A 12,429-nucleotide genomic window follows, 5' to 3' on the forward strand; every position below is an offset into this window, starting at 1 on the left:
TAATCATTTTTACTAATACAATTTTTAATTATTTACTAATTATATAATACTAAAATTTCGTGCCAAACTAATAAACAAATTAACGGAGACAACCAAATATACTATACAAACTCATTATTTTAAATATTATCTACACAATTTTATATACTTTATATAATATCTTTTTAAAAAAACCAAAATACAGAACAAACACACCCTATATTTTAACAAATATTTGTAAAAGTAAGCACTGAGAATTTTATTCGAGTAAGTGGAATGAAACGGAAATACCCGTTTTACCCTTAGCATGAGCGAGCTGGAACCAGATACAGACGGCACAATACGCCAGTGTATGGAGGTGGAAGACGTGGACCAATGAGAGGGCGGAAAGAGATCGTATCCGGACAAGCCCTTGCGTCCACCAGTTTGATACTCTGCCGCCCCTTTGTGTCCATCGCCAGCCCACGTGGCCTCCCCTCCGTGACTCCTATTTATCTATTATTTTTTTATTATTTATTATTATTATTATTATATTATTCTTCTCTGAGAAATTTTCTTGGCCAGAGACATACAGAGAGAAGCTCTTTCATTTTTGCCTAGCCTCTTCGCTCTCGTGCTTTCTAGAACATCCCATCTCCAGATTCGACGCTCCCAGGAATCCGAGCTAGGGTTGCTACTTTCGACCTGTAGACTTTACAGATTTCAGCTCTGTGTTGGCTTTTGATGCCCGATTTGGGGGCGGTTCGCTGAGTTTTCCGGCGAGCTTCAGCTGGTAGGGTGATGGCTAATTTGGTTTAGACTGATTGATTTGCCTTTTTTTAGGTTGATTTGATATAGGAAAGATGTAGATCGAATATTCTTTAGTGTAGATTTCTTCTTGTTATCTTTCAATTGAAGCTGATTAGAGTTTTGATGATTTGGTACACATCGGATGGATTAGGTTAGCTATCGGATCCGTTTTTTACTTATTTTTTTGAAGAAATTCGTTATTTGGAGAGCCTTTTTACTCTATAGGTAAACATACTCTCTTTTTAAGGGGTTTTCGGTTGATCTTAGTTTATTTATTTTTAGGGGATTTGAAGGATTCTGAAATTAAGAAATTTGATGATTCATTAGTAAGAAAATTGACTTAATTTGTCTTTGTATCACTGGTATATATATATATATATATAATTTCCCTGAATCAAGTTCAAGGTCTGCGTGATAGTGTGTTGATTTTGTTTTATTGTTATTGATTCAATCTGCTGTGATTTCCTGATATTTGTATTGTCTACTGCATAAATCATAAATAGGAAATATATTGAGTTGAGTTTTAGTTGTCTTTGTAGTTGCCCTGTTACTGGTTTCTAATAGTTTTTTTGTTTGTTTGTTTCTTTTGTGGATTTTGTGATCGGAGGTGGAAGAAGGGTTTTGTACACAAACATGAGAAGAACTTCATACAGTTTGAGTGCTGGTTGAACACTTGCAGTAATGTCTGACTTGTGCATGTATCAGGTTCGTGCTCATTCTTCCTTATAACTTTCGTAAATGATAGTGAGCATAGACAGTATATATATCAACAGAATATTCTGATTGAATAATTCAGGTGCTGTTCATTTGATTAAAGTGTGCACATGAATGTCATTTAGTGCAGTGTCTCTTGTATGATTGATAATTCATTGAATTATCTTGTTGAAGTTGTAGAAAGATGGCCATAAAATGTTACTGTTTATAGATTTTGACTAAGCATGTTATTAATTCCAGGAGAATGGCAAGGTACTCAGGTTAAAATCAATGTTAAGTATAAATAGCAGATGAACTGTTATCTTTTTACCAATAACAAGTTCTTAATGCACTGTCATGACATGCATCCATGTGCAATCTTTATGAGTAGTTCATAATAACAGATTTGATTTTGACAGCGTTAACCTAATTACCTTATCAATCTCATTATTTAGCTTTTACTTCTCATGTGTTTTCAAATGAATGGGCAGATTAACACTTTGATGAAGGTCCTCAAAAATTTGTGGGGCCAGTGATGCATGTAATCATCTAATGATGAGAATAGGAAATCGTGACTATTATGCATCAAGGATATACATACATATATATATATATATATTAATCTTGGACACATTCTGCTTCTTCTAGATTTGAAATAGGCTCACTTAGTTCATATTTTGTAATTGGACTATTTGATTCCAACACTCGCGAGCTTTTTGTTCTTGGAGGTTTGCTGTAATTTTCATTTTTTAGTATTGTTTAACTCATTTTGTGGAAGTATCCCATGCAGTTAGTACAGCTAAAATTACGTAACTCCTATTACAGTTTGAAGACATAGTTTGGGATGAGTTCTGCGGTAGCGATGATCATTTGGTACCCTTATCTGATATTGAACAGCCTGACAATCCTTACATCCTCGGTGATAGCAACAAAAAGCCGCGGCTTGAAGTAACAAAGCTGCATAATACCAAAGATAAATCTTCTATGCGATATGCTAACCAGGGAAGAGAACTAAAGGGACTTTCATCAGCTGAGAGTGACAGAAGAAACACAATGTTGGAAAAAGATTCATGGTCTCATTCACCTTGTGGTGCATTTCTTTCTTCATCTGACTCTGTTTCAATAAAAAAAGCATCGAGTGCAGCTTCTGAAAATACTGCATTGCCGATCTCAGAGAAGAAAACAGTTGAATTCGATGCCAATGATACTCTTCTTGGTGATAAGACATCTGCAATGGATAAAAGTTTAAGCTATCCAATCAGTGATGTGTCTTATACTGGCAATAATTTTGACTTCTCCGAGAATACCGAGGACAAAGATTCAAGTGATTTGTTGTATTACGATTTGCCTGAAATAGAGAACTTTGAAGATGTTGACAAGATGTTCAGGTAATGCTGAACCATTCTCATTGTTAATGTATTCTCCCTAGTTTCTCTCCTCTCTCTCACACTCTCTCTCTTATACATGTGTGCCTATTCTTGCAGGAGCTGTGATTCGACATTTGGACTTGGAGCCGATAAAGAAGATGAGCTGGGCTGGCTTGCATCAGCTGATAACATCGAAGGATCAGGAGGTGGATTGAGACATGATTTTAGGATCCCATGTCCGGAGGCAAGTTCTGTAGAAAAATTATCACAAGGTCATGGCTCCTCAACGAGCAGTTGCATCAATGATTCTGCCGCTAACAAAGGAAATTCTTGGGCCTTGGAGAACTCCGATTCTTGCATGTATTTTGTGAATGGACCTCCATTGGCTGATAAACCAGAAGGGCATATCCTCAATGAACAGGTCACTGTGAATCTATCATTCTTGTTATTGCTTTAAATTCCTTGAGCTGTTTTTAGATATTCTATTCTCACATATGATATATATGCTTTGAAATCAATAGGATTAACAAAACCTTTTATAGGTTGCAGCTTTGATCTGTCTGAAGGAATGCAATCTAATTTGTATTTGATATGCTTGGCAGATTGGCGACGACAAAAAGCAATTTAATCTACAAGATCAGAATTTGGGGAAAATCAATGATCCCTATTTCATGAATGGTGGATTCAGCTTCATCAACAACCAGCCAAATGAAATGATAGAGATGGCATCTGAGGCCATTCTTGACCAGGCTCTAATGCAAAAACAAGCTCCGAGCTCAGATTCGTCTAATTATGTACAGAATCCCCTCTCTCTTGATAACAGTCATAATATGTCTGGTTTGACTTCAGTATTCCCAACACTTTCTCCTGTCAAATCCGAGAACAACGACATTGGATTTCATTCACCAAGAGATTCCTCCCGAGCATCCAACCACTTAAAATTCATGGAGAGTTCTAAGGATCCTAAATTTCAAGTAACTGCAGTCAGTAGCGGAAGAAGAGAAAAGCTGCACAGTCGTCAAGGTAGTCGATCTTCTGCCAGTAGCAACCTGAAAAAACAGAGTGCCACAAGCAACATGTTGATTGGGAAACAGGTCAACTGTTACGGGGATAAGGTAGAGAATCACAGCGACATCGAAGGAGTCAACCTTGTCATCCCCGGACATCTAGGATCCTCAGGCGTACAAGAAAGCTCGACAATAAGTTCAGGCGTGGATGATGTCTCACTCGAAGCTGCCAGTTTTCACCAGCTTCAACTTGTCATGGAACAGGTATAAATAATACCCTCCTCGATACCTAATTAATCTTTTCTCGTCTCATCAAACTTCATACTTTGTCGAAACTGGTGCACTGTTCCATGCATCATCCTAGAAGGCTATCTGATTTAAACTTCTAACTAAGTTCTTAGGAAAATTTAAGTTCCATATCTGTTGCGCATCTGAATATGATCATTATAATGAAATGTTGTATGCATACTTTTCTGCATTCAGCTTTGTTTGTTTTGAGTTTTTTTTTTTTTTTCTTGAATTTTTGTTTAAATAGTATCTTGAGATGATTATACTTTTATTAAAAATCATACGGATGGCAGTACAGATACTAATTTTGTCTATGGTTCTTGGATTAGTTGGATCTGAGAACCAAGTTATGCATTAGGGACAGTTTATACCGACTGGCTCGGAGCGCCGAGCAAAGACATAATCGGGGCAACATCCATGGCGGCGGTGCGCAGGAGCCAGATGCCGCCGGACCTTTCATTGCCGATGGAACAAATAAGTACGTTTCCAATTTTCTTGATTTCTTAACCTTCCTGTTCTTACTCTACTATTCGAATCTTCCTAATGACGAGTAATTCTCCAGTTTCATGGACATGGAAACGGATACAAATCCAATCGATCGATCCATCGCACACCTCCTCTTTCACCGGCCTTCGGAGTCATCTGCCAAACCTGCCCCGGCGTTCAAGTCGCCTAATGCAGTAAGTTCCTCTCTCGCCATGCTCGGTAACAATAATCGCACAATCCATTAATGGCAGCCATTGCTGTCCACATCAGGTTCGCGGATCCATCGCCGGCGCACCTCTAATGGTCGAGAATTCAGCTATTTGTGAGGAAGCTGCATCCGACGCGGAGAAGAAGATCTCCGGCGGCTAGAGTACAGACGCCGAGCAAGATCGTCGGCGTTGTATGTTTGCGGCCGAAACTGAAAACCCGAACCGAACCCGACTGTTGTATCTCTCTTTCTCTCTCACTGTAACTGGTTTTGTAATCTATAGAACAAATTTGCATTGTAAAGTGAGGTTAAGTCTTCATTGTTTCCACTGATTTTAGCTTTTACTATACATACACATATATATATGTATATGTATATGGATGTATGTATATTATTACCTCTAATTCTCACTTGATTTGCCATGAATGTAGGAGTATGTGCTGTGCATGCTGTGTAATATTCGACAGCACTTCTAAACAGAGGCGGACAATGTATAAAATGCAAGTTAATAATATAAACTGTTCAGTTTCGATGCTTAGAGCATCGTGTTTATTTTTACAGATATTATTATTCACACAATTTTTATTTTTTTTTCAAACACGATTACTAATATATTCAAAAAAAATTAATATTTAATATAAAATATTATTTTTATATTATCACAAGTTTATTGTACTTCACATCAAAATTAAAATATCAAATCAAAAACACTGACAAAAGCATATATATTCTCTCCATTTTCACTATTTCTATTTTGTTTTTCCATTATATCTTATTTGTCATTTTATTAAATATAATTATATATTTTAATTTTATTTTAAATTTATAGTTTATAATTTTTAATTTTAATTATATTATTTAATTATTTACAATAAATCGAATACAACAAGTGGAACTAAAAAAATGACGTATTTTTATAAGACATATATAAAATCCTGATGATTTCATCAATTCAAAAATTCGGGATCAAAGTCAAGAAAGCATGTGTTTTAATGGATGCATTCTCAAGTTTTGACGAGTATTGTGCTGGAAATCAATATAGCTTTGATTTTGAGAATTAGCAGCATAATCGCTAAAAAATAAATAAAATGTCACGCTAAATTCACGTATACACAATTTATTAATTAATTACTAAAAATAAGACATCCAATCTAATGTCTATATGTACGTATGTATGTATGTAGGGAGAAAGAAAGAGAGAAAGAGGAGGGGATAGATATAGAGGAGAAATATACGGAAATGGAGAAAGAGGCGTAACTAAAAGAAAGGTAAATAGGAATTCCGTAGGTAGTCAAACCCTCGTAATTATCTGTCTCTGATTTCCTCTTCTTTCTTTTCTCTGTCTCTCTCTTTCTCGCTCCTTCCGCTGCCGGCCATCCCTCGTTGCCCCGGGATCGTTCGTTCTATCGTTCGTTGGTTGCTGCCAGCCGAACCATTCAACACAGCACAAATTCATTCTGGCCTGGGGCGGGCGGCCATAAAAACACATCTCGGGATTCACCACTTGTTGTTATTGGTTTGGTTTCTCTATTCTTAATTAGCCTAGCCATGGATAAAGTGTTCAACAGGTTGCGGAATTTGGATGCCTATCCCAAAATCAACGAGGATTTCTACAGCCGTACGCTTTCCGGCGGCCTTATCACGCTCGTCTCCTCCATCTTCATTGCCTTGCTCTTCATCTCCGAGTTCAGTATGTGCTTCTCGCTCATTCCTTTTGGTTTCGATTCCTTGCCGTTGTTTTGCAACCGCAGGGTTAACTTCTATTCTGCCTGTGTTTTGTGTTCGTGTTTGGGGTTAATTTTGATTTTTTTTTTTTTAAACATTTCTAGTTTTCTCCTTTTAATGGCGGAGGGAATGGGGATTTTTGTGTTTCCTACTTCTGTGCTGTTTTTGGTTGACTTGTTTGTTTGAGATTCGATCTATTGTTTTGGAGAGTGAAATGGGGAATGGAAATGGGAACACCAAGATGGGACTTTGAGGGGAATAGAAAATGCTGAAACGTTTATGAGTAGATCTAGGGATTTGTTATACGGATCATGTTGGAGATTGGGAAGTTAGGTGTTGGCAATGAATTGATTTCAGAAAACTTGGGATACGATTGAATTCTAACAATTAATTTGTTGAAATGTTCTATGTAAAAGGCTGAACTAACCAATGGCAGAATACCCATCTTTTAATATATATATATATAATATAATTTTCTAAAGCCTTCACCATTTCTCTGAAATTTCTAGAGCAAATGGAGTGGAGAAGCAACGAATTCGAAATAGTTAGACTATGGTAATCAATATAGTATGCCCAAATGTATGTATGTATGTATTTTTTGAATATCCTCTATGCAAGGACTTTCTCGCTTTTCTTTTTCCTTGTTCGTATGTGAGTAGTAATAACCTCATTCCAATGGATGAGGTGTTTACATTTTGTATGACATCATTGGTGTTTTATAGAAAGTCGGGGCTGTGCTGATGCATTAGTTGTTACATTTATCTTGTTCTACACACGAGTTCGTGAGAACAAATCTTTTCCTTGTTACAAAGAATCATAGATTGGATGACTAGCAACCAATCTTGCGGATTCTAGCAATTTTGTTTTCTATTGCGAGCTACTTTGGGAGACATGAATTAATATATCAGTATATGTCAGCAGAGAATCTTTTCTTTGTGTTAGGTGTTATTTTTTCTTCCTTATTATGACGGATATTTACTGGCCTATCGATTTGTAGGGTTGTATTTACACACTGTTACAGACACCAAGCTTGTCGTAGACACATCTAGGGGAGGAAAGTTGCGAATCAATGTAAGATATCCACCATTTGTTTTATCTAAGAAATTTTCTGCGATATTTCCTTGTTGGCCCAATCTTTGCACTACTGCCTATGAACTTCTAAGCATTATATTCTGATACTGGTTAATGTTCTTTCCCTCTTGACTTAGACTTGAGGTCGATCATTTGGTAATCTCGTCTATGATCTGAATTTGTTTATTTTCACAAGGAATTACAATTTGTGTTTCTGAAAATGCAGTTTGATGTATCATTTCCTGAGGTTCCGTGTTCTTTGCTGAGTCTAGATGCAATGGATATCAGTGGGGAGCGACATTTGGACATAGTATGTGATGAATTTGGATCCTTTCACTTTGTATTGATTGCTTTTAATCTTATTATCAAGATTCTTGTATTTCCTTTTAAGTTTCTGATCTCGTTTCCTTACATATTTTGCCCGATGTTTTCAATTTTATGCTTTGCGAAACTTGCAGAGACACGACATATTCAAGAAAAGAATTGATTCTCATGGAAATGTCATAGAAGTGAGACAAGATGGAATTGGTGCACCTAAGGTTAGTGAGACTTGCCTCTTTCATTTTGCATATCAATCATCATACCGGATATTTCTCTCTTTATATCACCATGATTGATTTTTTTGCCTTTTGTATCTAGTAACATTCATTAGAAAATTATATTGACTTTGCGTTAGTAATTGAATGAATTTGTGATATCATAGCATGCGTGCATTGCACACTTATTTATTCTCTTTGTGGATTTCGCAAATGCTAAGATATGCTTCCAAGTTTTGAGCTGCCAGTACATTTTCTTGCTAAATCATTTTTAGTTCTTGGAATATAATGAATTATGAAACAGCATTTGGCATTAAGTTCATCTTCATTCTATATCCTGCCAATCATATATATCACTTTTTTCTATACTTAAGTGCAAATATATTTGGCCACATATGTTTTGATCCTAACATAATATAATGAATGTCATTTATAGTGTTGAAATGTTTTATACTCAAATTTCTCAATGCAGTCTTTTCTATTAATATGCATATATATATATATCTCCTACCTTTCAAATCTTGAAATAGTTTACTCATTTTGCCTTCTCCTGAATGTGTTAATTTCAGATTGAGAGGCCTTTGCAAAGACATGGTGGCAGACTTGAGGAAAATGAGAAATACTGTGGCTCATGTTTCGGTGCTGAAGCGGTATTTTTATGAACCTTTTTAAACTGTCTTCTGTGGTGTTTAATGACTTAATCTTATTCCAAACCAAGCCCACACATAAAATTGGATACACAACCAATCACCACTTCTTGATTATGTATGTTCAGTTTTGTCCCATATGTTGCCTGCATTATTATCATGATATCATCATTAACCTGACAAATCACCAACTAGATGTTAGCCCCAATGAATCGCCAACTAGAAGAAGCGATCTTTCCTGCAAGCCTTAAATGTACTTGAACTGAAAAACATGGTAGGCTTTATGGTGTGTATACTATGCTTGGTGGGATACGAGTATATAATAATTATACTACCTTTACCTTTTGTTTGTGATTGATTTTTGTAAATTGTGTGTGAGGGGTAAAAGCGGAGAACTGAGTATAAAGTAAAGAAAGTCCAAATACTTTGGGAGATCCTGAAATAGAAATAATAACAAACAAATAATCCCATTCTATCCCTCATAGTAAAGAAGCCCTTAGATGAAGATCTGCAAGCTATTCCCTTCTCGATGTGTAACGGATATAATCACAATTCTTGGTCTTACAAAATACTTGTCTATAGATTGTTATGTACTTGAAAATTGGGGAAGGAACTGTTGCGATAATGGTCTTACAAAATACTTTCCTTTTCAGCATTTTTGTCCCGCATTTTTCTTAACTATGAATCTAGCAGTAAAAGTATAACTGTTGATGAAGTAGATTGCTTTTTGTATGACATATTGTGCTATGCCTATTTTCCTCGAAACTTCTAATGCAGATTGGTCTGTGGCTATATTTTTCTTGTTCTTTTGCAGTCTGATGATGACTGCTGCAATTCATGCGAAGAGGTTCGCGAAGCATATCGAAAAAAAGGCTGGGGGCTTACAAATCCTGATTTGATTGATCAGGTTTGTGTAACATTTATCATTAATTGTTAATCAAATTAGGTAGTAAAACAGAAGTTGCGGCGTGTGAAATTAGTTTATTCGTATGGTATTTTTGAAGATTTCAATTGCGTGAGGGCTTATAGTTCCGTAGATGAAAATTTTTCATAGAACTCATTGCTTTCATGTAATAAAAATCTCTCCTCATTTATGGCATGGTATTTAGTGCAAAAGAGAAGGTTTTGTTCAAAAAGTGAAAGAGGAAGAAGGCGAAGGATGTAATATACATGGCTCGTTGGAGGTCAACAAGGTGGCTGGGAACTTTCATTTTGCCACTGGTAAAAGCTTTCATCAACCATCTCCATTTCTGCTGCTCGATTTGCTATCCTTGCAAACAGAAAGTTATAATGTAAGGAACTACTTTTCCATTATTGACATTAGATTCTTGTATTATTTCATCTTCATCATCCTTTCCCCAAATGGCTGGCCCTTATGATACATTTGCTCTTGATTTTAATATGTTACTGGTTTCATCTTGCCGTGCAGATAACCCACAAGATTAACAAATTATCATTTGGAGACTCTATTCCCGGGATTGTAAATCCATTGGATGGGTAAAACTTACTTCACACTCCTCTCAATCTTATTAAGTTTTTAATATATCTATGTCCTTTGAACTCTATGGCAAAAATTCAAAGTTACATTTTGTAGGGTGATATTTTTTATCTTCGATTAAAAAGCCAAAATAAGTGATTTATCCCGCCTTCCTGAGTACAAGTCAAGAAATTGATTCTTAAAGCCCAGTTTCATGCTGTTGTATGTTTTGCACTCTCTTATATTTAATCATGAGAAGAATAATTCAAAGTTGCTGCATTCTCTCTCTTAATTCAGACCTTCCTTTGGCTTAAATTGTTTAACAAAAATGACACTTGTTTCAAATTTATTGCTAAGGAAATATCAGAAAACTTGACAAAAGCTAATGAATGTGAAATTTCATATATTTTACGATATCCTTGTTACCTTGTGAGTATTGATCAACCTTTTTGCTGATTTCCAGGGTAGAATGGACACAAAAATCGCCTAACGGCGTGTATCAATATTTTGTCAAGGTCAGTCATGAATTGCTGATAATACACCTGCTTATTTCTAAATACAGATGTCATGAACAAACTAATTCGTAATTGTAGCAAAGGCCACATCGAGCTTTTTGCTAGTGAAATTGGTATATATATTAGAATGAAATCAATGTTGGCGGTGCTCTGAAAGTTGTCCCAAAATTTATCAGGTGGTTCCAACTGTGTACACGAACATCAGAGGACACACAATAGAATCCAATCAGGTATCCACCCACGGCTTTCACAAATGAAACTCTTATCGATTAATCGAACTAGATTTGTGAGCTCATGTTGGATATATTTCTTTTGTATATTCATTCAGTTCTCAGTGACCGAGCATTACAAGAGTTCTGAAGTTGATCATTTCAGATCCCCACCAGGAGTTTTCTTCTATTATGACCTTTCTCCTATAAAGGTTAGTGCATAATATATGCATATGGGTCGATCGAATTTGAAGTCACTGCAAATGTTCGTAATTATATTATTATTATTATTATTCATGATTAAGTAGAGGTTGGGCTCTGTGGGGTTTCTGGAGCTCTGGAGTTTTGCAATTTTTTGGAAATAGTAAAATACTGGGTGGCAATATATGTGATGATTTTGTTTAAAAAAATTTATAATGTTTTTTTTTTTTTTGAAAAAATTAGTGTTGATAAATAGTACCAAAATTTTTAAAATATGTGTATGTAAATAGAGCACGGTTTCTATTGTGGGCATGTTTGTTTCCAGGTGACTTTCAAGGAAGAACACACCCCATTTCTACACTTTTTGACGCATATCTGCGCCATTGTTGGAGGTAAACTTCAAATTAAATAGTGTTTGTTATTGGTTGGTTGGATTTGGATTTTTGGGTGGATTTTTTTTTAAAAATGAATTCGTTTAGAATACTTCATAATTAAACTCATCAATTAGTTCTGGAAATCACAGTATAACGAGTATGGGATGGAATTGAAATCCACGACTAACTTTGGAGATTTAAAATTCATTCATATTGCCAATGAAATTGATGAGGTCATTTGAATTACATCTAACTCAAATTCCTTCAACCAAATGGGGCTCAAGGGAAATCTCACCATGTGCGTGTGACTGCTAAAATAATACCTACTATTCTGTTTTGTGTCGACTCCAGGTACGTTCACGGTTGCTGGAATTGTGGATTCATTTATTTATCACAGCAAGAAGGCAATTCGGAAGAAAATGGAGATCGGAAAGCTCAGATAGGCCTTTAACAGCAGGCAGTAAAGGAGAAACTCAAACTATACACCACTTGTATTTTGCAATCTTCCAGTCGAGAAGGAACATAAGACCTTGAAGAAACTCTAATCGATACCAAATTTGCCAACAGGGTTTCACATATCAGACTGTGCTCCTCTCTAAGAATGTCAAAGCTTGTGTCCGGATTTTTATTTTTATTTTTATTTTTGTTCTTATTTTCTTTTTTGGCAGGCAGGCAGTTTTTACATTTTTGTTGCTAGACTGTGTTGGTGGTACTAATGTATCATGGTAAATGACATTTATTCAGATACAGAATGACATTATTTACCTACCCCCTAATTCCTACGTTCACACACATTTAAACAAGAACATCAACTTTTCAATAATCATGTTCCTTCATTGATTTATTTTAAAATGAAT

General features: G+C 35.7%; 2 protein-coding genes across 8 annotated transcripts; both read left to right on the forward strand.

Moving 5' to 3' along the window:
• The first annotated feature begins 526 nt into the window (after positions 1-526).
• LOC127262477 (protein LNK1) lies at positions 527-5,145 on the forward strand. Of its 7 annotated transcripts, XM_051291174.1 has the most exons (9): positions 527-751; positions 1,376-1,473; positions 2,287-2,551; positions 2,636-2,849; positions 2,946-3,249; positions 3,431-4,099; positions 4,453-4,601; positions 4,686-4,803; positions 4,880-5,145. In XM_051291174.1, exons 2-9 carry the CDS (start codon positions 1,450-1,452, stop codon positions 4,976-4,978), a joined length of 1,842 nt encoding a protein of 613 aa, XP_051147131.1. In that variant the 5' UTR covers positions 527-751; positions 1,376-1,449; the 3' UTR covers positions 4,979-5,145. The 7 variants fall into 7 exon arrangements, with proteins under 7 accessions (XP_051147131.1, XP_051147133.1, XP_051147126.1 ...); XM_051291176.1 differs by having other exon boundaries at positions 2,252-2,849; XM_051291169.1 differs by having other exon boundaries at positions 2,287-2,849.
• Positions 5,146-6,020: 875 nt separating this feature from the next.
• Positions 6,021-12,348, forward strand: LOC127262479 (uncharacterized). Its single transcript, XM_051291179.1, has 13 exons — positions 6,021-6,507; positions 7,540-7,613; positions 7,840-7,923; positions 8,072-8,152; positions 8,719-8,799; positions 9,611-9,703; positions 9,906-10,088; positions 10,226-10,293; positions 10,737-10,788; positions 10,965-11,018; positions 11,117-11,209; positions 11,524-11,590; positions 11,924-12,348. Exons 1-13 carry the CDS (start codon positions 6,366-6,368, stop codon positions 12,013-12,015), a joined length of 1,164 nt encoding a protein of 387 aa, XP_051147136.1. The 5' UTR covers positions 6,021-6,365; the 3' UTR covers positions 12,016-12,348.
• Positions 12,349-12,429: the final 81 nt, after the last annotated feature.

Source organism: Andrographis paniculata, unplaced genomic scaffold (genome assembly GCF_009805555.1).
Source record: "Andrographis paniculata isolate CXL003 unplaced genomic scaffold, ASM980555v1 Contig65END, whole genome shotgun sequence".
Classification (NCBI taxonomy): Eukaryota; Viridiplantae; Streptophyta; class Magnoliopsida; order Lamiales; family Acanthaceae; genus Andrographis; species Andrographis paniculata.